A 24,415-nucleotide genomic window follows, 5' to 3' on the forward strand; every position below is an offset into this window, starting at 1 on the left:
CTTGACTGAAAAATTCCATGTTATTTTAGGTTCATGTCCCAGGATATCTATTATTTCTGGCAACATTCTAGTTAACAAAACCACAAGGCATTAAGTCCACATAGTAATTTTTTAACTCTAAATAACTGTGGGGCTGAGGGTACCGATGGGTATTCTATCCCATCTACTTAGGCAATATCAGACACAATAATGCCTTGATGGCTTTGAGTTTTTACCTTCAAACAACATACTGATTCTGCATTTGCACTGGGGAAACCCAAGTATACTCTAGGGAAAGTTCTGAAGGGACTCTCATGATGCTTCAACTCTCCTAGCTTTGTCCCAGACCTTAGAGGCTGCAGGAGATGGCTATGAGCTAGACTTGGGACCTACGGCTGCCAGGTTGGAAGGTTCAGTTTACTTGACTCTCTCAGGAGCTCTGAGATTCTGATGGCAAGCACAGGAGTCAGGACCCAGCTCTACCTAAAGGAGTCCTAGCTGAGTCTGCTAAGGGAATATTTGGGGTCGCACAAAGAACCTGAAGAAATGGTTCCCATGAAGATAGACCCTTTTATGGGAAGATGGGATCTCGCTGCTGCTCCACATCTGGGGAGCTTATTCAACAGATGTTATCAATAATTACAGTTCTTTCTAGAAATTGTCAGACAGGTTTGTATAGGTGTTGTCAATGAACATAATAATACACATGGCTACAGTGTACCTTAATCAAATTCACCCCCTTTAAGATTCAGGCCTAGAATCCTAGCTACACAGGAGGCTGAGATCTGAGGATCATGGTTAGAAGCCAGCCAGGGCATTTAACTTCCCATCTTTAAAAAACAGTTTTTAACGAGTTTCTTTATTCTAATTATTTTTATTTTAATACATATATATCACACTGGATCTGTGTATGTGTATGTGTGTATGCATGTGTGTGTGTGTGTGTGCGCATGTGTGTGTGTGTGTGTGTGTGTGTGTCCATACTGGGCCTTAAACTCAGGACCCTTAGTTTTTTGCTCAGTGCTCTCCACTACTTAAGCCATAGCTCCATTTCCAGTTTTTTTTTTCTGATTAATTGAAGAGTCTCACAGACTTTCTTGCCCATGCTGACTTCGAACCATGATCTTCAGATTTTATCCTCCTAAGTAGTTGGAATTATAGGCATGAGCCACCAACACATAACTCAGATCATTTTTAATTGCACCTAGTCTTAGCAGCCAACAGTCTTAGCAGCTGAGATCTAACAAGCTTTGCACTCACAAACAACAGTTAACTGCTATATTTCTCAGGAAGAGTAGTCTTCTCAGCCAATAGAACAGGCTTGTGGCATTCATTACTCAGTAGCCAGAAAATGATTTCACAGTAGAGATTAAAATTCCAAGGAGTATAAGAGAAAAATATCTCCCCTCCTTGTCACCAGTCCTACTAGGGCCAGCCTGTCCAATGGCTACTGGAATTCATGGCCTCTGGGTTTCTTTCCCTTCAAAGGCCAGTGCAGACGAGGGGATTAGCTGTCTTTTCAGGAGGGGCTACAGCTAAGAGAGAACCTGCTGCTTCTCAAAGTTCAAAGACCCCTCAGGAACATCAAAGGGCACAGGATGCTCCGGGCAGTAGAAATCTTAAGGATGGGCTGTTTCCTGCTCCTAATGAGCACTACCTACTTCTTTCCCTTAAAAGCACACATCAGGAGGGGTTTTATTGCCTAATTATTTACAGTCTGTCTTTTCCATCCTGCTAGAGGTGTATGGAAGGGGTGGGGATAGGAGTGCATAATCCACCCTCCTCCTGGGACTGAGAGATGCTCAGGGCAGGAAGAAACTCTGTTTAACTCCAAAACAGTCAGCAGCCCAGTGCCTCTGGCCACCGGGAGCTCCTTCCCACTCCAAGGCCACACAGAGGTCTCTGCCTCACTAAAGCAGCTCGAAATCCTTGAGGGATCCCTCCAGTTTGGCTCTTGACCACCCCAGTCTTTGTTCTCTACAACTCTCAGGGCATTGCTTGAAGACAAGACTTGTCATTCTTAACTCATCACGCTTACTTCCACATTCCAGAAATTTCCAACTGCCTGGAGTGGGGCTAACCACATAAGAGAGGCTAATACATGTCTGTAAATTGATGGAACTCATGGACCAACAAAATCAAAGCAGCCTGATTATGGGACTATTCAAGAACTTCTCTTTGGAAGGTTTTACCATCTCATGGATGATGGTCTTCTTATATTCTTTAGGTGGCCAAGTGTACCTGTGAGCAACATCTGAGTGCATAATAAATCTGAAGTCAGCAGTCACATCTACTACCAGCAACAATTCCCGTGGTGATTCTGGCAGGCCATTGGGACTCAAACACAGTGTATATCCTACTAATGCAACTGAAAACCAGGGAGACCAGACAGAACTTCAAAGGCAAATTCTAGAATTGCAACACCAAGACCAGATTTCTATAAGGTTCTGAATTTTTCAAATGTGGTTAAATGGTGGAGATCTAGAATGTTCTCAAAAACACTGAAGCCTGGCTCCCATGACCAGAGATTCTGATTTCATTTGTCTGAGGCAGGACCTGGATTTTTTAAGATCTCCCTGGGGATTCTAACATTCATTAAAGTTTTTGGGTTTTTGAGAGAGAGAGAGAGAGAGAGAGAGAGAGAGAGAGTGTGTGTGTGTGTGTGTGTGTGTGTTGTCATGGGACTTCAACTCAGGACCTGGGCCCTGTCCCTGAGCTCTTTTGCTCAAAGCTAACACTCTACCACTTTGAGCCACAGTACCACTTCTGTTTTTCTGCTTGTTAATTGGAGATTAGAGTCTCATAGACTTTCTTGCCTGGGCTGGCTTTGAGCCTCAATTCTCAGATCTCAGCCTCCTGAGTAGCTAGGATCACAGGCATGAACCACTAGCACCCAGTAACCCACCCATTAAAGTCTGAAGACCTTTGTCACATATATCAGAAGCACTCAAACTTCAGCACATGTGGGGTTGTTAAAACTCGATTTTTGTATCTGTATATACTCAAAATACAAGGCCCAAGCATTTCATCCACACAGTCCTCTCTGATAGTGAATAATAGTCTGAGGAACAAATTTTAGAAGCAATCATTGCCTGATTGCTCAATGAATAGATGTAGTCATGTATTTAGGACCCAATGTGATGATGCATTATCCAGTAAGTTCATTTTAGCAAGCCCATCACGGTTGGAACATGTTTACATGCCCCTCAACGGCAATATAATCATATGGAATCAACTCATATGTATGGTCCCTGGGGGAGGCACTGGTTTGTAAGTCAATCTAACGTAACCTGGGATTCTATAAACCCATTCCCCTAACACACAGGAGCTGCTAGTTGCTACTTGTGTGTGCATGTGTGTAGTGTATGTGTATGAGGGGTCTTGGAGTTGTCCCATCTCTTTTTGTTGAGGACTGGCACTCTCCCATTTGAACCATAACTCCATTTCTAGCTTTTCCTGGCTAATTGAAGATAAGAGTCTCATGGGCTTTCTTGCCCAGTCTGGCTTCAAACCAGGATCCTCAGAGCGCAGCTTAAATAGCTACGATTACAGGTATGAGCCAGTGGCACCTAGCTATAAGTTGCTTTTGAATTTCAATGTAGCAGTCTTTGGGAGCCATGTTATTGGTATTTTTTCTCTCTGTCTCTATCATTCTTTCTCTCTCCCCTACCCCTCGGGTTCTTTTAAAAGTAATGCTTTTTATCTTTACAAAAAAAAAAAAAAAACTCAAAAAACCAAAACCAAACTTCACTTCCTGTCGTATAAATGACAGCTTCTTGCAATAATCACTACTGCTTAACTGACATTCAATTTACAGGATAAAAATATATTCTTTTGGCCGACTTAATGGTTGTGTACACAACTTGTCCTCAAACCTGCTCTGAATTTTGGCTCAAAGCAACTATCGTGTTCTGAGTATGGAATGTGGTTTCAGGTTGAGCCAAGTCTTGCATAAGCGATAATTGGTATTTTTACAAGCAGCAACTTTGTAGTTGATAATAGGTTCTTAAAACAGGAAGAGAGGCCCTGCACACAAAATCGAAACAGAGATATTAAAGGTGTTCCAGACAAAAAGCCTCTGAGGGTCGATAAACAGTGGTTCCATTTACCTACCTTCCAGAATGTGCTGCCCCCCGGGAGAATGAAACAAAGGAGAGGTGGCCCATTCTCTGCAGTCCCCCCTCCCCCTTCCCAGCATCTTTCCATCATCCTATTTTCCCAGGTCTCATAGCCACTTGTAGCCCAGCCCCTGCAGGTCTTCAATTCTTTCCCAGAGTAAAACAGGGATAAAGGTTAGCAAGGGCACAGAGCTGTCCCCGCTTTCAATACTTGTTGATAGGTAACTATCAAGTTCGGCAATCTTGACAGAGCAGATTCACTGATCTGCAAAAAGAGCTGTCAGTTGAGTGGCCTGGCCTTAGGTGTTTGTCTATGGCTACCCCTCTTCCCTCTCCCTGCAAGGCCAAAAGAGTTTCCTTCCATTCCAGGTAGGACCCAAACAAGGTCTCATGAAACTAAAGGAATGATTCATCTACCAGCACCAGGCTTCTCTACCTCTGATCTTCAGAGGAATCTTAAGTTTTCAAGGAAAAGAAAGCCAATGCATAATGGTAACTGAGTCACAGAGCAGTGGTGGACCTGGTGAGGGATGTGTGCTGGACATGATGGAGACTCTACATTTCAAAGTGAATCTATGTGGCTTGGTCAACTCTGTCCATTTGTTACTTTTTTTAAATTGTTATTGTCAAGGTGATGTCCAGAGGGGTTACAGTTATGTAAGTCGGATAAAGAATACATTTCTTTTTGGACAATGTCACTCCTTCCATTGCTCTCTCCCAGTTTTTCCTCTCCTGTCCCCACCCACAAGTTATATAGTTCATTTTCAACATAGGCTCTAGTGAGTATCACTGCTGCATCTGTTCACCCTTTGTACTACCCTCCCTTATGCTCCCAAAGACAGATAAATAAAAAAAAAAAGACAAAAGGAAATGTTTCAGAAATGAAACTAGCAACAAAGAAAAAAGAAAGACCCCTCATTTCAACTTCCCTGGAGTTCATTTTGATAAATATTATTTTGTATAGTCAGATGCATATAGTCACTAGGTTGTTTTTTTTTCTTTTTGGTTAGTCATGGGACCTGAACTCTGGGCCTAAGCACTGTCCCTCAACTCTTCAGCTCAAGGCTAGCACTCTATCACTAGAGTCACAGTGCCAGTTTCGGCTTTTTCTGCTATGTGGTGCTAAGGAATCGATCCCAGGGCCTCATGCATTGAGGCAAGCACTCTACCACTGAGCCACCTTCCCAGCCCCGTCACTTGGTTCTTGATCCCCCCCCCCAAAACTGCCAGCTTGGTTTGAATCATTCCCAAATAGTATCACTGCTAACTTAAGCTTGAGGTGTGGGACATCTCTGTCTACATGAGTGGTGCCCCAAGAACAGGGAACATGGTGACCCTGCTTGTTGCTTGGGAAGAGTTCCTATACCTTCTTTACCCTCCCAGCCCCAAGACACATGGATCCTCTACTATGACATAGGTGTGTCAACATTTGGTTTGGCAGCCAAAGCTTTTCTAATGTCCCAAGAAACTATAAAAAAGATTAACCCAACAGTCCAAATAAGGTAAAATGCAATGGACCACAGACATATGATTGGTCTTCCAGCCCAGTTGCTAGGACCGCAAGGGCAATCAGCTAACTGATGCACACAGGTATGAACCTTCTTTATGTTGTCATTTCTTCCTGAGTCCAAGGATTTCACATTTCAGTTGCTGTGGCAGAATACCTGAGACTGGCTAATATATAAAAAGTCAAGGTTTGCTTAGGCTTATGGTTCTGGAGACTAGGAAGTTCAAGAGACGTTGCATCTTGTCAGTTTCTGGTAAGGGCCTCTAGCTGCTTCAACACATAGTAAAAGAATTAAAGTATGAACATGTAAAATAGAGAAAAGAGTCACAGCTAACCTATCCGTGAGAAAGGCATTAATCTATTCACAAAGAGTCTACCCAATGACGCAAGCACCTCCAGCTAGGCCCCACCCTCAAATGCTGCTACTGAATTCATGTTCAACCTGAGTTTGGGTCAGGACAAATCATATTTAAATCATAGCATCTGGTGTCTAGCAGGGTGCTGCATTCACTAACAGTTCCTATGAGTTATCCCGTAGACTTAAGGATCACATTTTTTGCTCTCCACACTTGTTTCTAAATGATTCTTTAACCACAGTGAGTCTGAACCATCTCTAGGTAAGAGGCAGAGAACTATGAAATCTCAAGGAACAATAAAGGCTCACTCCTATCCTCCTTCAGAAAAAGAGGACTCTTAGGAAGCATCAAAAGTGTCCAATAGTAGCATCTGAGTCTCCAGTCTTCAAGTCCTCTCTTTTATGTCATGGATACCAAACCAGGGCCCAGGGCAACTCCAGTTCCTTTCCAAAAGCCAGTGAGTACCACTGTGTAAGGGTGAGGAAACAGTTTTCTATGCTGACAGAAACTTCAGACATTGACAAACTGGAACATAAAGAAGGAGACTGATCTAATGATGGCAGGGAATGAAGATTGATGATTCTCACTGATGGTGATTTTGACAAAGGATGTAAAATAGTCAAACAGTCCAGCACAAAGGCAGGGCTCTATCAATGTTCCTATCTTAGAGAGGAAAGGACAACAGGATGATAGCTGCTCACAGTGAAGATAGTCTTCAAAGCCAGCTGTGTGTGGCAATGAAAATACTTTTTGAAAAGACACAGATGCCTATACTATACCAGCAGAAATGATAACGTATTGGTATGAAGCATGGCCCAGACATCTAAACATCTGTATTTTCAGAAGATTCTGGCAGTATTACCTCTTTCCTTTCCCTGTCTCTTAATTTGAAAGTTAAACTAGAGATTCACCAGAAAGTTGAGACCAACACAGTTAAAGTCCAGCAACCTTTCACTCAGCTTCCCCTCAATGGCAACACCAAGCATAATTACACCACAATGTCAAAATCTGAATTTTGACACTGGTACAATTCACGGGACTTGCTTTGATAGGTATCTAGTTAAGATTTATACTTTGTTTTTCAATTTAGAAAGCTTTAAATCTTCTAACACTCAATACGGTATTAGCTGAACTTATATGTTCTTTAAGAGGATAAGGATTTTCTTGGATGTTCTAGGTAAGCAATAGGTTTAATCACAAATATAAGACAAATATACTGATGTTTTTTTCTATATCAACTAATGTAATTTTGTGCTTCTTTAGCTTGCAGATGTGTTTCATAGTCACTAATGTTTGGATTGGATATTGAACCATCCTTGCATACCTGGAATAAATCCTACCTGGCCATAGGTTATTTGTTTGTGTTTGTGTGTGTGTGTGTGTGTGTGTGTGTGTGTGTCCTCACACACCACACAAGATAATAAACTCTTTTGTTCTAATGCTAATCTATTGGCAGTAGCTGCCTACAGAGTTCAGAAGATCTTAGCAGTACAGATTCCTGGGATCAATTAGGTATGTCACTCAATGTAGTACAACCAGGATATAAAGACAGACATGTTTGTTGGCAGTAACTGAAATCTTTTCAAACACTTTGCTATTAATCCATGCTTATGTACCCTGTACATTTGCATCTAGTTGACCTGGAACTTAACCTCCATTAAATACTATCTGCAAAGCTGTATGGCATATGGTTAGAGCTTTTCCTTTAACACTGACAAAGCCCTAGCTCTGTCCCTTCTAATGAGAGTGTCACTGAACTTGATTTTCCTCTATATAGAAGGTCAAGACTAGCTGGGTGCCAGTGACTCACAGCTGTAATTCTAGTTCATAAGCAGCTGAGATCTGAGGATCTTGGTTCAAAGCCAGCCTGGGCAGGAAAGTTCATGAGACTCTGTTCTCCAATGTAATCACCCAAAAGCCAGATATGGAGCTGTGGCTCAAGTGGTAGAGCACCATCCTTGAGAGAAAATGCTCAAGGACATTGCCTGGGCCCTGAATTCAAGCCCCAATACGCGCATGTGCACATGCACACACACACACACACACACACACACACACACACACACACACACACACTACTAATACTAATACTACTAAAACAACAGGTTAAGGATAAGTCAAAATCATACCTTACTGCATTTAGTCACTTGCCCCAGTGGTCAAAACTTTGCATACCCTAAATTTTCAAGCACTATTCTCCCTCTCATATTTGTTCACCTCAGTGTCTCTGAGCATGTACCCCATCCCTGTCATGACTAAAGTTCTTGATCAAGCAGTGATTCTTGTGAGCAGACAGAAAGTATCTCTCCCAGAAAGAGACAGGTCCATTAGTTAGCATCCATTGAGTAAATTTGTCCCCAACAGTTAAAAATTCACTTACCTGCAATAGTGTCCAGATCACAGCTCACATAATTCTCATTTGGACTATTTAGAGTATTTTAGAGAGCTTGAGGAAATTTACATTCCCTGTCTTGGCACAATCCTTGGATGATTTCTAAAACTGCCTCTTATTTCCAAGAGATCACAAATTGTGTTTGATGAGCCATTCTGGAATCACTCCTACAAGTGATATTAATAGTGTAAGCCTAGAATGCATGCAATTGTCTAATTTCCCTTTTGTAAGATAGCCTTGGCCCATTTTCAGTCTTCAGCACTTTGCTTTTCTTCATTGCTCCTTCACAAGAACCCACATGGTCTGACACTATCATGTGGAAGTTTTGTGGGTTTTTTTGTTTTGTTTTGTTTTGTTTTGTGGTTTTGTTTTTCAATCTGAGCTGAATGCATTTGGTGCAAGGCATATTGCACACCTTTGGCTGCATGAAAAAGATAAGACGAGGAGTAGTCAAGACCAATATGGCATGTCCAATGACAAGATGGAGAGTCAATAAAGCACTATGTCTTAAATTATAAGGGCATGGGCTGGTTCTTCAAAATACAATGTGTTCTTTATATCAAAATGTATCTAAGAATACCCTTTACAAATCTCCAAGTTTGAAAATAGGAACTCTGGGAGTTCTTGATCTTTCCACTTTGGTAAGCAGCCCCCATGGCTTCCCTTCCTGAGTCCCCTTACAAACAGAAAATACCTTTGTAATCATATTGTAGGACCTGAGATATGCACAAGACCCACTGATGATGAGCATCAGACAGTTCCCAGGCTCTACCTCCAAGGGAGGACCAGCTTCTTTGGACATATGATTCATGTGAGATCCTCAAACCTCAGTCTCCTGAGTAGCTAGGACTATAGCCATGAGCCTAGCTATCCTTCAGGATTATTCTTGGGCTGGTAAGGCCTTGTGAGCTGACTCAGAAATGAAGGATGAGGCTCAGGGAGCCAGGAAGAACCTGTTGGAAAATCCTATGCTTTTGAACCAGACCCAATGCATCATACCCTTGCTGGGAGAAGGCATTCTTTCTCTGTCACTCTACTCAAGGCCAATTCTTGAGTAGACCCAACTACTCTAAATCCAGCTGGAACACAAATATACTCCTTCTGCTCCAAAATTTCTAACCAGTTGTGACATTACCAGAAATTCTCTCTGTACAGTACTTTCCCCATAAGCCTTGCCCCGAAGACACTTGGGGCAAGAATGGCCACTGCCCTATCAGCTTGCAGGCTACCTACCTGCCTACAACTGTCCTATATTGCCCCCTACACCCTGCACTCTGCAGGATGGCTTTCTTAACCCAAATCACAGACAAACATTCCCATGCTTCACACATCTGGATTAAGACTTGCCTTCCTTCCTGTTCTGGGACCGAGACAATTCCTTTTCATTTGAACTATGTCGACTCCAGTTAAGAGAACATCCCCCCTCTTCTTGCTTCTCCTCCTCCCTCTGCTGCAGATGCTCATCTTTCCCCTGCCCATAAGCCCAGAGATCAGATCCCTTCCTGTTCTGAGCTGCACGCCAGGCAAGTGTGTCCTCAGGCACATGGTCATCGCGACATCCCATGTCCTCACCTCACCTTTCCCCAGCTCACTGAGCCAACTCATCCTCTAAGCAGCAACCCACAGCAGTCCTTCCCAGGCTCTCCCACAGCCTGAAGCAGGATCTGCAATCCCTCCAGTGGTTATCTACAGGCAAGAGGGAATCTCTACTCCTACACCAGGGTAGAGCACCCCAAAGTGTCAATCTCATCAGACCCAAGGGCATAAGGTAAGTAGGTAAGCTGCTCATAGATAAGTAGCAGAAGAGCTCAGGTGCAGAGGCATGCACCCAGCCATTAGAAATGGAAGGACCTGGAAAAAAATCATGTTAAGTGAATTAAGTCAGGCCCAGAGAGACAAAGGATACATGTTTTCTCTCATATGCAGAACCTTATAAATATATAAGCAAATACTTCAGGGTGGTATCCAAGTGTACATAAATACATTAACCAACATATGGTACATTCAGAGGAAAATTCAAACCATGTAATTCCTTAGAAAGGCTAACTCACAGTCCAACAAAATAAACACCAGGAAATGGGTACTCAAACTGAGGGAGTGAAGGGGTAGGGGTAGGTGGGCCCAAGGGGAAAAGGGCAGATGAATGGAGAGAGAAAGGGGAAAATGCAGTCAAAAAGTTCAATTCATTTCCTACAAAAAAAAATTACAAAAACAGAGGGAGTAGTGAGGTTGGGAGGGCTGGGAGAGAAGCATGAAAAGAGTGACACTGATCAAGATGCACTGTATTCATAAACTGCTTTGCTGTTGTACAACTACTCATTTTTGTTTAAAATAAAAAAGGATGTTTCTTATAAGTACTCACATCAAGGGACCAGTAGGAGAAACTTGTGGCAACTTTCTTAATGTATGCTAAGGGTTGAATAGTGCCGCTCTACTAGAAAACACAACTGGTTTACAGGTCTTTTTTTTTCTTTCATCTATAAAGAAGTTTGGCCCTTAGCATTGGTGAGGCTGTAGGTCTTATCTTTTTCAAGCAGTTCGTGTAGACTGCCTGAGCAAGGGTGACCAGAGAGAGGCCTGTGGATAAAAGGATGTGGCTTCAAACTCTGGAATCTGTTCCCAGCATTTGCTATTATTCAGAGACAACACAGTTCCTAGGGCAAACTGTAATTGCCAGACTAGGGGCAGGGCCAAATGCTGGCAGGATTTATTGGCTCTGAGTAACAATAAGGTGTTTATATAGGTAATTAGAGCTCAATAGTAAGCTAGAAAGAGCCCTCCAGGAAATTCTAAACAGAGTATAGATGGAGGGTATTAAGACCTAGCAGAACTACATAATCATACAGGTCATGCGAAGAAAACAGCCTTGGTATTCTTCAGGTCTAAGAAAGACCTCTACACAGTGCATGCATGTGCTGCTGGATGCTGGTACTGGATGCTGCTGGAGCATACTGTCATTTACATAACTACAACACAAACCATCTTATTTAAATGGACTCTTTCAAAGACCCATAGAAACCTGGGTGTTGGTGAAGATTTTGACAGTTCTGCATTCTTACTCCCATTAGGGAGCTGATTCCTAGGCAACTATAATGATTGGGCTGGGTCCTTTGATAATCAACCAGAAGACGCCCACCAAAATCATTGTCATATATGTTTTTTTTTTCTCTAGTAAGTAGCTGTCTGATACCAATTTTGTTGAACCAATGCAGAGATATTAATATAAATATGATGACATTTAATTTTAGAAAAAGACTATAAAGCCAGGTGCCAATGGCTCAAGCCTGTAATCACAGCTACTAGGGAGGCTGAGAGCTGAAGATAGAAGTTCAAAGCTAGCCTAGACAGGAAAGTCCATGTGACTCTTATCTCCAGTTAGCCACCAAAATTACAGACATGAAGGTATGGCTCAAGTGGTAGAGCACCAACCTTGAGAGAAATAAACCATGGGACAGGGCCCAGGTTCTGAGTTCAAGCCCCAAAACTGGCACAAAAACAAATAGAAAATGTATGGACAAAGGGATATTTTGTAAATAGTGTCAAGATGAAACAATAGGGCACTGAGAGACAACCACTCCTGTCCTCTTGCCGATGCTAAGTCAATTTCTCTACGTAACATGCACACAGAATTGTGTTCCCCATCTCTACCCATATCACAATGTACAACCAGTCTACCAAACCCTCTGCTGGGGTGGAACACAACACAGTGGGACCAGATAAACACACTACAACACAAAGTAAAGCTCATGTTTTCACACTCCATCCAGGGCATTGGCTTTCCCCTTGCAAAAGCTGAGTCCGAAGAGTGAAGGCCCCAGGCATCTTCCCGTGCAGGTCATTAGAAAAATTTTATAGCATTTTCCCCAAGAACTAGATTTCCCTTTAATGATGTTTTGTATGATCCAATATAAATGCTCCCACTGTTTTTGCATGCTCTTGGCTCCTCAATTTAATTTTTTTAAGTTCTTACACAATCATATCACAGTTCTGCCTTCAAAGAAACATAAAACAGACATCCACTCCAAGAGAAAGAATAAACTTTCAGGCAACAGTTATAGTCAGCTGACTTTCTACCCCTTGGGAGGAGGGCTTCCTGCAGGTGATTGAAACCTTGGGTCAGTCCCTCAAACCTTCTGACCCTCTGTTTCCTCCTCTAGAAATAGCAGAGGCTGCCTCAGTTTATCTACAGCATATCCTTGAGCTCTAAGGTTCTTAAGAGTTATCTCATCTATGCACAAAGGAAGTCATGGTTAATCCTCTTAAAACCCTGAATCCTGCAACCAAGAAAGTCTGACTTTGAAACTGGTTAAAAAGAAAACAGAAAGCCAATGGGCCTCAAGACAAATCCATGATGTGAATGCTATCTGTAGAGTGTACAGAAGGTCATACTGCCATAGGAAAATAACACACCCAGAAAAGTCCTCTTCCCTCCACAGTCCTGGAGTGAAAGAATAAACATAAAACGCAAACAAGCATGTTAACATTCAAGGCAAGCCTGTGAGGTAACCTCCTGAGACCCCTGCAGGGCTGGTTCTCTGCTGAACTGGCTAGGCTCTTTATGGGAGAAACAGCAAAAGCTACCAGTTAGCACTGTTACAGAACTTCCAGAATTCAAGTTTTTTTTTAAAAGTGTTCACAAATGAATTTAAAGGACAGAACAACAGAGTCTGATACTTACTTGTGGCCCAGCTCATGAGCGATGGTAAAGGCCAGATTGAGCCCATTGTCTTCGGCAAGCACACATTTCCTCTTAGAGCTGCACACACCTCCTAAGTAAGCAATTCCTGCAGCAGAGACACAAAACACATCCTCTTCAGAACAGGGAGGCCCTGATCTCCCTGCATGTCCATGTGGGTAGCTCACACACGATCAAGAGAGGATGAAAGTGAGGACAACCTACAAATAAACTCAACCAAAGAGGAAAATGAGCACTGTAATGAAAACTACAGCCAGGTGTCAGTGGCTCATGCCTGTAATCCTAGCTACTCAGGAGGCCAAGATCTGAAGATGACGGTTCAAAGCCAGCTTGGGCAGATATATGTATGAGACTGTTATCTCTGATTAACCACCAAAAAGCCAGAAGTGGAGGTGTGACTCAAGTGAGGAGAACCAACTTGGAGTGAAAACAAGCTAAGCAAGAATGCAAAGATCTGAGTTCAAACCCCAGTACTGGCACCAAAAAAAAAAGAGAGCCAGGAGCATAAATCAGCGGTGAAGGCCTGGGTTCCATCCCTAGCACCAAAAAGAAAATTGAAACTAATGCAGAGCTCAGCCACACACAAGGTCTGCCTTCTCCTACGTTCGGGGATCCCTGTGTGAAGTAGAGGAAGCTGGCAGCTCACAAGAAAAGCTCTGCAGGGAGGTATAGTTCTGGGCTACCAGGGCGAGTTGGCTTACATTCTGTACCATATGCCAATTGTTACTTGAAAACATGTAACATACTTAGCCAAGGTTAAAGAATTACAAAAAAAAATCAATTTTTTTTTTTGGCACATATCACAAGGCAGCAATGCAGACTCTGGAAGGAATCCAAGCACAAACCAGAAAGGACGCGATCTGGCTCCACAGTGCCTTCAAGGTCATCATTCTGGTTTTGTTTAAAAACACTTTGTGGGCTGCTGCTGAAATTCCAGCAGTGAGAAAGTGGACTGCTGCTACATAGACCCAGTGGTATGCACATGCAGCATGTGAGCGCGCACATACACGTGCGCACACACGCATACGTGCACACTCAGACCCACCCAGCCCAGGCCAGACCACAGTATCTCTGGGTCAATGACTCAATTAAAAATGATCAGATGTGCCTGCCGTGGAAGGAGACATAATATTGGCCAGATGTGCTGAGCTTGCTGTCCTGAGTGTGCACGCCGTGGTCTCTGTTGCTGAACCAGCAGACCTGAAATGCCACACAAACATTTCCCCTGGCCCCAGCTGCTCTCTGCATCCAGAATAGGCAGGCCTGACTTTCCACTCTAATTAGGGAGTAGGCAATGCTTGGGCAAGAGCAAGCATAGAGCCTTCCAATAATCGTATTTTAATTTTTCCAAGGTGTGGAGGATTTTTCAAACTAGAAAACAAAGGAGATCAGTTTTATTCATAAGAATTGTTCTTATACAAAGGTGGATGAAGGGCTACTGCTCTTAATGACTGATTACAGTCATGACCAGCCTGGTCATAAAACTGAGCAAGGGTAAACATATAAAAGAAAATGGCCCTTGATATCAAGCATAAAAACAGTGTGAGTTTATGAGCGATGGTGTGAAAATACTTCAAGGATGCAAAACAAAGTCTGGATGAACTCCCAGGTTGTTATTAAAAAGTAATCACTATGGGGAAATAAGCAGTCACTAAGACATGGAGACAGTGCAGAAAACAAAGCATGCTGGAATTCAGTGTTTTATGGAAAGAAACAGCAGTCCAGAATGAGAGCCCTAGAGACTAGAGGACACCATACTATGGTTCAAAGGCCCACAAGTTAAAGGTTGGGAGGTAGTGGGACCTTCAGGGGGTAGGGCTTGATGAGAGGATTTTAGGTCATTGGTAGACATGACCTTGAAAGGGCCTGTGGGATCCAGCACTTTCTCTTTTCATTCTTTCTCCCTGTGGTCAGTACTTTAATTTTAACCACTTGTGACCCCAGTCATTGGCACGGAGCAGTGGCATAAAAGGCCTAAAAGCAATGTGCCTACAACAAACCCATAAATTTAGATTAGAATCTCTAAAACTGTGAGCTAAAAGAAAACTTTTCTCTCTGTAAGTTCATTATCTCAGGTATTTGTTATAATGAAGGAGGGGTGGCTAACATAGATCCCATCTCAGCAGGAGGGAAAAAGCCCACCAAAGCCCACATTGGTGCTTGTCAAGAAATGAAGCAAGTCTAGACTCTCCTGTGTTGATTCACTAGAAATGAAGCCTGGGTCATCAGGCCAACTCACACTGATGCTGCAGGACAGAGAAGGTCCTTCTTGTGTTATATGCTAACTCCTAATGAAGAAATGTGGGTGGAATAGAATGAAGATTTCTTATTGTTTAAGTCCAAATGTTTATAAGTCTAAATATAAGACAACAAGGGGACGTGCAAGAATATTAACAGTAAATGACTTATAAGTGAATTTAAGATCTTTTAAATTTTCTTCCCATTAAGAGATCACATTAAATTAATTGGCCAAATTAACCAAGCTGAAATAATGCAGTTGCATATTAACTGAAAATTGAGTGCATTTAATTATATTTCATTTTTCCAAGGCAACAAACAGCAGAGGCAGAGGTTGAAAACCAAAATAAAAACTAGACTAAAATCCCCTCTGGATTTTTTTTTTTGGCCAGTCCTCAGGCTTGAACTCAGGGCCTAGTCACTGTCCCTAAGCCTCTTTGTGCTCAAGGCTAGTGCTCTACCACATGAACCACAGCACCACGTCTAGCTTTTTCTGAATAGTTTATTGGAGATAAACATCTCATCAGACTTTCCTGCCTCTGTTGGCTTTGAACTGCTATCCTAGATCTCTGCCTCTTAAGTAGCTAGGATTATAGGCATGAGCCACTGGCACCCAGCTTCCCTCTACATTTTTAACTGCAAGTGTACTGTAGTTCTTCTGGCAGCAAATAATGCTGGAAGTTCATAGCATACACTTATGACCTACACAGCTGGCTTGCTTCCCCACCTGTACCCCAGGCACAAAGTCGGGAAGCAAGCACACTTCAAACTCTGCAATGCTGAAGGTGGAAACAGGGGACTCTAATGAGTTCTTCCAATGATGGGAGAAGTCCATCTACTTCATCCAGACAAGCAGACCACATCCACTAGAGACTCAACCCACGATTCCAGCCATCCTACCAAATGTCCAGCCTCCCTTTCCTCCCTTCTCATTTTCTCTTTCTAGAAGCTTAACTTCAGAGAAAATTGGGTAAAGAGACTTAATTATTTTCTTTTCTGGGAGAAAACTGCACAGTGCATAATTCATAAAACTCAGAGTTTACCATTTGCTTCTTTCTGGATTTAAGCAGTAGACGCCACACAACTGTATAAACCTTAGTTTATCCCGTAAATAAATCAGAGTGCGTAAACAGTTTGCAGCTGTTGGCCTTGCTGCCCATTAGTCAGACCTGCCGGGCTCCACCTTTGAGCAGATGGTCAGTTTCCTCCCATCTGACTGTTCAAGGTCCCAACACCATCACTGTCACCACTGGGTCATCCTGTTTTCAATCACAAGGGACCCACTGGCAGCTATTTTGTTTGGTGGTCTTCTGTGACTGAGACTACCTCATGTCGGGGTTCATGGACAAGATTTGCACAGTTGTCAACTTCCAAAAGCAGTTAGAAGTATCATGTGCACTTGTGAATATTTAAGAACAATGTTTTCTAGTCTAATAAAATGGAGAATAGCCAGTTCTTGTTTATGGCTAGGTAGACATATACATATATATTTGAATTGAGTATGTGTGTTTGGGGAATTAAACCCAGGGCTTCACACATGGAGATGTAGATTCTAAAAAGTTGCTGAAGCCACTCAATTAATGAATCCTGAATTATTGTTTGTAAGTAAAATGCAGGGTTAACCTCTGGTCACATCTATGTGTGTGTGTTTGTCTAAGGATATATTATAATTCATTAGCATTGAGCAGCCCCTGTGTCCTGTGCCTGATTCAGGAAACTTGCTCTTCTTTGCTCCCTTCCACAGTTTCTTCACAGGACACAGCACCACAGTCTAGGGCTAAGGAAATACAATGCTTGGGGTCCAGTTGAAACACTGAAACCATCAAGGAGAAGGCCCAAAAATGTAAAGAACGTGGCACTCAATGCACTGTGAAAAGGGCACTTGTTTATGGTATGAGAGTCGACACAGGAAGGCAGAGGATGGCCTTGTTCAACCTCGGCTGGGAATGCGCCCGTCTGGTGACTCAAATTTTTCACCACTCTGCACATGTCAGTGAGTGACTGCCAAAATGCTCCGAGGATTGATTCTGGAGTTGCAAATACACTTCAGCAAGTAAGCAAAAACAGGCATTTGCAGATCGACTGTGTTCTAAAAAATCAAGTCCTATTATGGGGCAAAATAAAGTCTTACTGGTTGCTGTCAAGAAAAATCACTTGTAAGTATGTCCTCTACTCCTAACCCTGTGCTATCTAAATTCTGTCAATAATTCAGACTCCTTCTCCTTTGCAGTGCTGCTTGTTAGGCCAGTAGTTCATAAAGCTTCCTATTCCTTGATGCCCCCAGGGTTCTGTCCAGGCTGCCAGAGCCCTCACGTGTGCAGGAAGGTGCCACGTCTGACACTGCTAAGGAATCAGTAAAGAGTTATTCAGGATGAGGTGCTGGAAGCTTGTCAGGTTGATATAATGGTCCTTTTGCCTGGGGCTAAGAAGCATGGTATTCCTCAGACCTGCGTTGATCTTTGACTTTCCATCTGACCACAGTGCTGCCATCACCTAGAATAATACATCCAGGGAACCTCTCCTAGCAATTCTCCTCCAGAAATGTTCCAGCTTCCCTGTCCTCTCCTTCTGGATCCCTTAACATCAGACATGGAAGGAGGAGGATGAGCTAGCTGAGGTCTTCATCCCTTTACTATACCTATACCATCCCTATACCATCCTATCCCTGTACCATCCCTATACCAGGCGGGGAGCCATGGCCTTAGAAAGGGACCCTGGTCCCCTCCCAAAACCACAGCAATGCAAAAGCTGCCAATGCTAGACAAAAAGGCCTAAGACTAGCACCAACTGGCTGAGAAGAATATTAAGGAGATAAAATATTCAGTTATTCAAGCTTCAACAAAGTAGCTGGATGGACAAAGTTTTGAAGGTGGTAACTGTTTGAAGTCTAATCCTCAAAGGACTCACATTTCTACAACTTAGAACCAGAACAGTGTGGCACTAGCATAACAACAGTAGACCCCCAAAATAAAAACCCACACACTGACTCATTGGTTTTGACAAAGGCACCATAACCAGTCAAAAGAGATTCACTCAGGGGATGGGAAGGTGGCTCTGTGGTAGAGTGCTTGCCTTGCATGCATGAGGCCCTGGATTTGATTCCTTAGCACCACATAAACAGAAAAAGCCAGAAGTGGTGCTGTACCTCAAGTGGTAGAGTGTTTGCCCCGAGCTGAAGAGCTCAGGGACAGTGCCCGAGACCAGGGAGTTCAAGCCCCATGACCAACCAAAAAAAAAAAAAAAGAGAGAGAGAGAGAGATTCACTCACCAAATGGTGCCAGAAAAACTGGACAGCTACATGCTGAAGAAATGAAGAAAGGTGAACCCTCTACCTCACACCACACACACAACTTGCATCACAACAAAGTCAAATCCTAACTAGAAGCATTAAAACTATAGGCTGTTAGAATTAACCCGGAAGTAAATCTTTCTGACCTTACAGTAGGCAAACATCAAAGTACTACTGAGAGAAGAGGGAACTCCATTTCCTGCAAGAAGAGAACGAATGGCTGAGGTGGGAAGAAGGCTAGGAGAGTAGGGGGAAGATCATCTTCATTGCAGTAGTCAAGCCAAGCAATGATTGTCCGAGCACATTCTCCAAGGAAATTTCTAGTTACCCTTCAGTATTATGGTTTCTTGCTAATTGGATGTCACCCCAGCTGCACCAATATTTCAGGTTATTGCGTTAGCTGGTGTGCGTTTTCCATTATCCCAAGAGCTGTTGAGCTGTGATAGACCCCACCAGGGCCTGCCCTAACTCTGTAGCCTTCATCTCAAATCATGATCTCTCTTGACATCTGTGTTTGAGTCACACTTCAAGCAGCCACAGGCAGGTAGTGAGCGAAGGCTGCTTAAAACAACAACAAAACAACAACAACAACAACCATGCTGACAGCCAGATCTGCAAAGTAGGCAGCATGGTCAGGGGCTGGTAAGAGCAGCCATCAGCATCTTAATCACCATCTTCATCATGCCCAGTATTATGGACTGCTGTGTGCTCCCTCTAATCTGAGGATGACTGACTCCTAACAACCAGGTGACTTTATATGGAGCCAAGACCTTTAGGGAGGTGGTGAAGTTTAGGTGAATCATAAAGGTTGAGATCTGGATATAAGTTCTATTCTTATAAGAAGAGGAAGAAGAGAAATAGAGGATGAATTTGGCCACATTATATTATATGCATATATGGAAATATCGCATTTTATTTTAAAAGTGACATCTGGAAGAATTATGTTCCTCCTCCCCTCCAAATATGCCTTTACCAGCCCCTTGGTCTTGGGCCTTCCCAGACTCTAGGACTGTGAGAAATCAAGGTCTAGTATTTAAGCCTCCTGGACTTTGGTGCTGTGGGAGGGAGTTCTGATAGAGGAATACATCCACGAATGTAACCTGGGTGCAAGGAGACTGGACCACCGAGCTAACTGCCCTTGCTTGCTGTCCAGTACCACAACCAGTTAACTCACTGTGATAACATGGCTGACTACCAAGGAACCCATCTGGAAAGTTCCAGGAGCCTCAGGTTGAACTATGGTTGAGTTGAGGTGCTGATGGCTCTGTGTTTAGAAATCAAATGACACCTCAAGTGGCTGCACTGGGAGGCACAGGAGTGACATTCTTCTGTCATCTGGCAACAAGGTACCAGTTAGTGCCAGGATAGGGGGCCCTGGGGATCTGCCCAAAGTAAAACCAAGCCATTCACATCATTGGGCATTTCCATTTGCAGTGGGCAAATTCCCAGCTACTACAAAAGGTTCTGGAAAGACTCATAAACACTGCTCTGGAGGAAGGAGGCAATTTCAAGACTCTTATGAAATTAACATATTAGTAGCACTAAAGAACTAATGGGTTGGCATCATTTCTTCAAAGAATGTCAGAGAAAGGCAACAAGGATTCTTGTGAGAGATGACCAGAAGACAGAGAACTCTGGGCCCTGTCTTCAAGGCCTGCTTGGGAACCTGGCAGCCATTCTGTGGGTACATAGTAGGCCTGCAGGAAGGACACTTTACTGCTGCTTTTGCTTAGTGAATTTCAAAGTAAAGGGAAGGAAGGGGCATTCCACCACACAGGGCTCAAGACAGCAAGCCAGGACACACACACACACACATACACACACACACACACACACACACATGTGTTTTTCACTTTGATTCACCTGAAGATCACACATGCACAATGTCAGGAGACACAAGGGAGTTGTCACTAGGAGACTCTAGGAAAGGGTTACTCATTGTAGGGAGGAGCAGGACCCACAGAGAGAAGCTACGTGATTGACAGATGCTCCTGTTGGGCTTGGGATGTGGTCGTACAGATGCTTGCCCTATAATGTAAAGTCATCATGAGATCAGGATGCTGTTACTATGGAGGGAGTGAGACCAGAGAGGCAGAGAGGGCCTTATCCAGGGGCTGGGATTGTCCCCGCTCTTGGGTTCTAGGTACACGTGGATGTTGTTCAGCTTGCAAATATTCACTGAGAAGTATGCTTATACTTATTGATAAATTATACTTATTAAAAACAGAGATACACATAGGCAAGTGAAATAAAAGAGGATGGCTCTAGTTTAACAACCTAGAGCTAGTCAAGGTCATGGGATAATTTCAAAGATCAGGCTCTAGCTTTTCTATTCAGATGTCATGGTTTGAGAAAGCCCTGTGGTGCACATTGGTCAAGGTTTGCTTTTGCCTGTGTCACCCAACTTTACCTGTATTATGTCTTAGACCTCAGGGGCTGTTTGTATAATTCTATCATTGCAAGAATGGTTTCAATGGTATACAGATAGGCTGTAGGGACATCCTTGGAAAATGGCTTTACTTTTAATGGTTGTATTTCAAAGAATGAATAAAACACAAGAATATGCCTAGAAATACACGCCAAGTTAGCAACAACAACAAAAATGTTCTCAGATGAATGACGAAAGCACATTTCTTGCTCAGTGTTCAGCCCAGCAAAGCCATTCTCTTGAGGATGGGAAGTGGAAAATAACTAAAATCACAGGGCAAGCACAAGTACCACCAGTCTGTACTTTGTTCTAGGTTCTTCCTGGGGGGCCTTGCTCTAGGGCTGGGCCCAGGTACTCACGCCAAGTCCCAGAACAGCTCCCAGCAGCTCTATAAATAATCATGCCCTGGCAAGATACTGGAGCCCCCAAACTACAGAAGAAGCCACACATGGGAAGCCAGCTGCCATTTGGGTATTGACTCAACATCCATGAGCTAAAGTCATCTATCCATGGTAACCCTTTCCTTCTGATGGCCCAGAGTGGGTGGCGGGGAAGGAGGGGGCGCCTAGAACAATCTCAGCTTATGCTGACAGGAAGGAGAAATGACGACATTCCATTTCTCGCTCTCTCTCACACACACAGCTTGCCTCTTAGAACAAATGATGAAGGAAACACCCTGAAGTTAGTTGGGTACTGAGACCAGCAGAGGAAACAGCTGATCTGCAGTAGATCCCATCAGCCACAGTAAGACGCCCAGCCTCTGGGAATAGTGGCCGGTGGTGGGGGCAGAAAGAGGATGGTGTGGAGTCCCTGAGCCTGCCTTTGGGGTGAGGTCATTTCCCTGCTCTGTGCTTACAGACACAGCTCGTTACCACTAGGCTACCTTGGTGTCAGGGTTATCCCAGATGGCAGGACTAGCACGCATGTCAGTGTCTGTCTTTAAAATGTTAAGAAGACAATGAACAAATGTGTTTCGCCTGTTAAGCAATTTCACACATTTCCCCCATGGCCTCTGTGCTGATGGTGGTCCCCGGGCAACCTCCCCAGGGTCAGGCTCCCGTCTGCACTCTGCTGTGGCATTCTGCCGAGACCAGCCAGCCCTGCTGCCTATACTCACCCCAGACTCACCAGCTCAAACCCATACTTCTCAAGGTTTCCTCCCACTGGAAGGTCACAAGCTGGCAGCCCTGTTTAATCTCCCTCTCCTTCTGCTTCTCCGCCTTCTCCAGACCATCTCAGTGATGCTGGAACCCAGTCACTTCCTGCTATACACAGACTATGGAATTCCTTTCTTTCCCTCTGGTCGCAAGCCTAGACTTTTGTCGTCACCTCCAGCCAGGATTCCTGGGAAATCTCAGGGGTCACTTTGCTCGTCTCTTCCCTCCTAATCTTGAGTCTCGAAAGTATGGCTCCAATGCCCCCTTCCTCCATGATCCTGCAAGGACACAAAAACACTCTTTGTCCTCTCTTCTAGGTGCCTAGGGCCCATGGATGGAGATGCCTTCTGTGTGCATCACACACCCCTTCACTGAAGCGGTCCAGCCAACTGAACAAATCCCAATGTCAAGATACTAAGCATCCTGAGGCACTGAACAAGCCAGGGTAGGTTAAATGCATCCATAATTACTCCACAAAGGAATGAACCCCAGCCCCACTAACTTCATCCTCATATACCACCCTCTGCTGCTGTAGCGCAGAACAAGAAGAAATAAATAACAGGGAGGAAGGTGTTGATGGAGTCCAGTCTATCTCCAACACCATGTGTATATCCAGACTCATGCCAGCAAGGCATTAATGGCTCCTTAGCCTGTAATCCTAGCTACTCAGGAGGCTGAGATCTGGAGGACTGCCATTCTAAGCCAATCTGAGCAGAAAAGTCTGTGACACTTCCTCTCTAACTGCAAAAAGCTGGGCAGAAGGAATGGCTCAAGTGATAGAGCACCAGCTGAACAAGCTCTGGTATTTTTGCACACGCACATACACATGCACCCACACACAGAGAGAGACAAGAAGCTATTTCAGGAAGCCATGTGTCCCATATCTAGTAAAGCCACCAGCTGCAATGCACTAGGGTTGAGAAGTAGTCGCACCCTGGGAAGTTCAAGGTCATGTACCAGGTGACATGCATTTCTATGCTGTGTGTCCCCTGCCCCAGATCTGCAACAGGGAGTGTCAGCAGCCCCAGTGTACAACAACTTGCTCATACACACATGTGCATATGTCTACACAAATGCACATGTGCATACATACATACACCAGGCCCTAGAGGAAGCTACTACAGTCCACATTTCATGTAAGATGAGAAGAGGACAAGTTTCTCCAGTTTGTGCTACAACAGATCTACCTACAGACCTTCCTACCCTCCCTCCAACCACCACAGTGGTGACAAGCTCTCTGCCTTGGGGGTCAGGTGGCAAACAGGGAAGACAGACCTCCAGTCAGCTCTATTGTAGTACATGGAAGAGAGAAGTCTGGGAATTATCTGGAAAGACTAGGAAGTTTCCTATGTAAACAGAGCTCAACAAGACCTTCACACGGTGTCTTTAACCCAGGAAACAGTGTAATATTTGTTATGTATGTATTTCTTGCGAGACAATTCTTATTTTCATTCAATTTCCAAAGGGGGGTTCACACACACACACACACACACACACACACACACACACACACACACACACACACACCTTAGACACACTAACTATAAGAATCCCAGAATACAATCAAGGACATTCCCTTGGAAAAAATTCTTCCCTGATAGCCATGCCAAAACAAAGATCCTGGGAAAATTTCCCCCTTCCAACCTCAGGGGTCACCCAAGCATTCCTCAAAAGGTGATAGCCAGGAATGTTCTGCAGGATGTTCTGTTCTTTGTCAGATCTGAGGCATGGAATGAGCGAAGAGGGTCTGTCGCGCCCCACCGGCAAAGTCACTCTTACTAAGGTAGTGAAGGGAATGCAGAGGGGGAGACGTGTATTGGTTAGGTGCTGGCTTGTCAGTGGGGGAGCAAATTTAAGTGTGGCAAAGTTTAAACTGGACACTGACTGTAAAGAACGCAAAAGCAAATGAGAAAGAATAGCTGAGGGACACACACATTCATATTAAAAATTGCAGATGGTCCCTGATTAACTATTATGAATTTTGGACTTTACAACAATGCTCAGTCAATAGAAACCAAGCTTTGAACTTTGATCTTTTCCCAGGATAGCACTGTGTGGGTCTAATGCTCCCTGGTGATGCTTGATTATGGCAACCAGCCGCAGCATGCAATCAGGAGTGGAAACAACCCACTCACTGCAGTGCACATTGTGACTAAGCTGTGATGCTCAGTAGATGAAGTGCAGTCCAGGCATTTTTGTGTGTGCTGGCACTGGGGTTTGAAGTCAGGACTTTCACTTGAATTTTTTGCTCGTGA

At 43.8% G+C, this 24,415-nt stretch overlaps 1 protein-coding gene across 1 annotated transcript in view; it reads right to left on the bottom strand.

Annotated features, from left to right (window-relative positions):
- Positions 1-24,415, bottom strand: part of Adamts17 (ADAM metallopeptidase with thrombospondin type 1 motif, 17) — a 145,138-nt gene that overhangs the window by 69,017 nt on the left and 51,706 nt on the right. The window contains exon 8 of the mRNA XM_013011892.1: positions 13,031-13,136. Coding sequence (XP_012867346.1) covers positions 13,031-13,136 — 106 coding nt within the window. The remainder of the gene's footprint in view (positions 1-13,030; positions 13,137-24,415) is intronic.

Source organism: Dipodomys ordii, unplaced genomic scaffold (assembly GCF_000151885.1).
Source record: "Dipodomys ordii isolate 6190 unplaced genomic scaffold, Dord_2.0 Scaffold15, whole genome shotgun sequence".
NCBI classification, from domain to species: Eukaryota; Metazoa; Chordata; class Mammalia; order Rodentia; family Heteromyidae; genus Dipodomys; species Dipodomys ordii.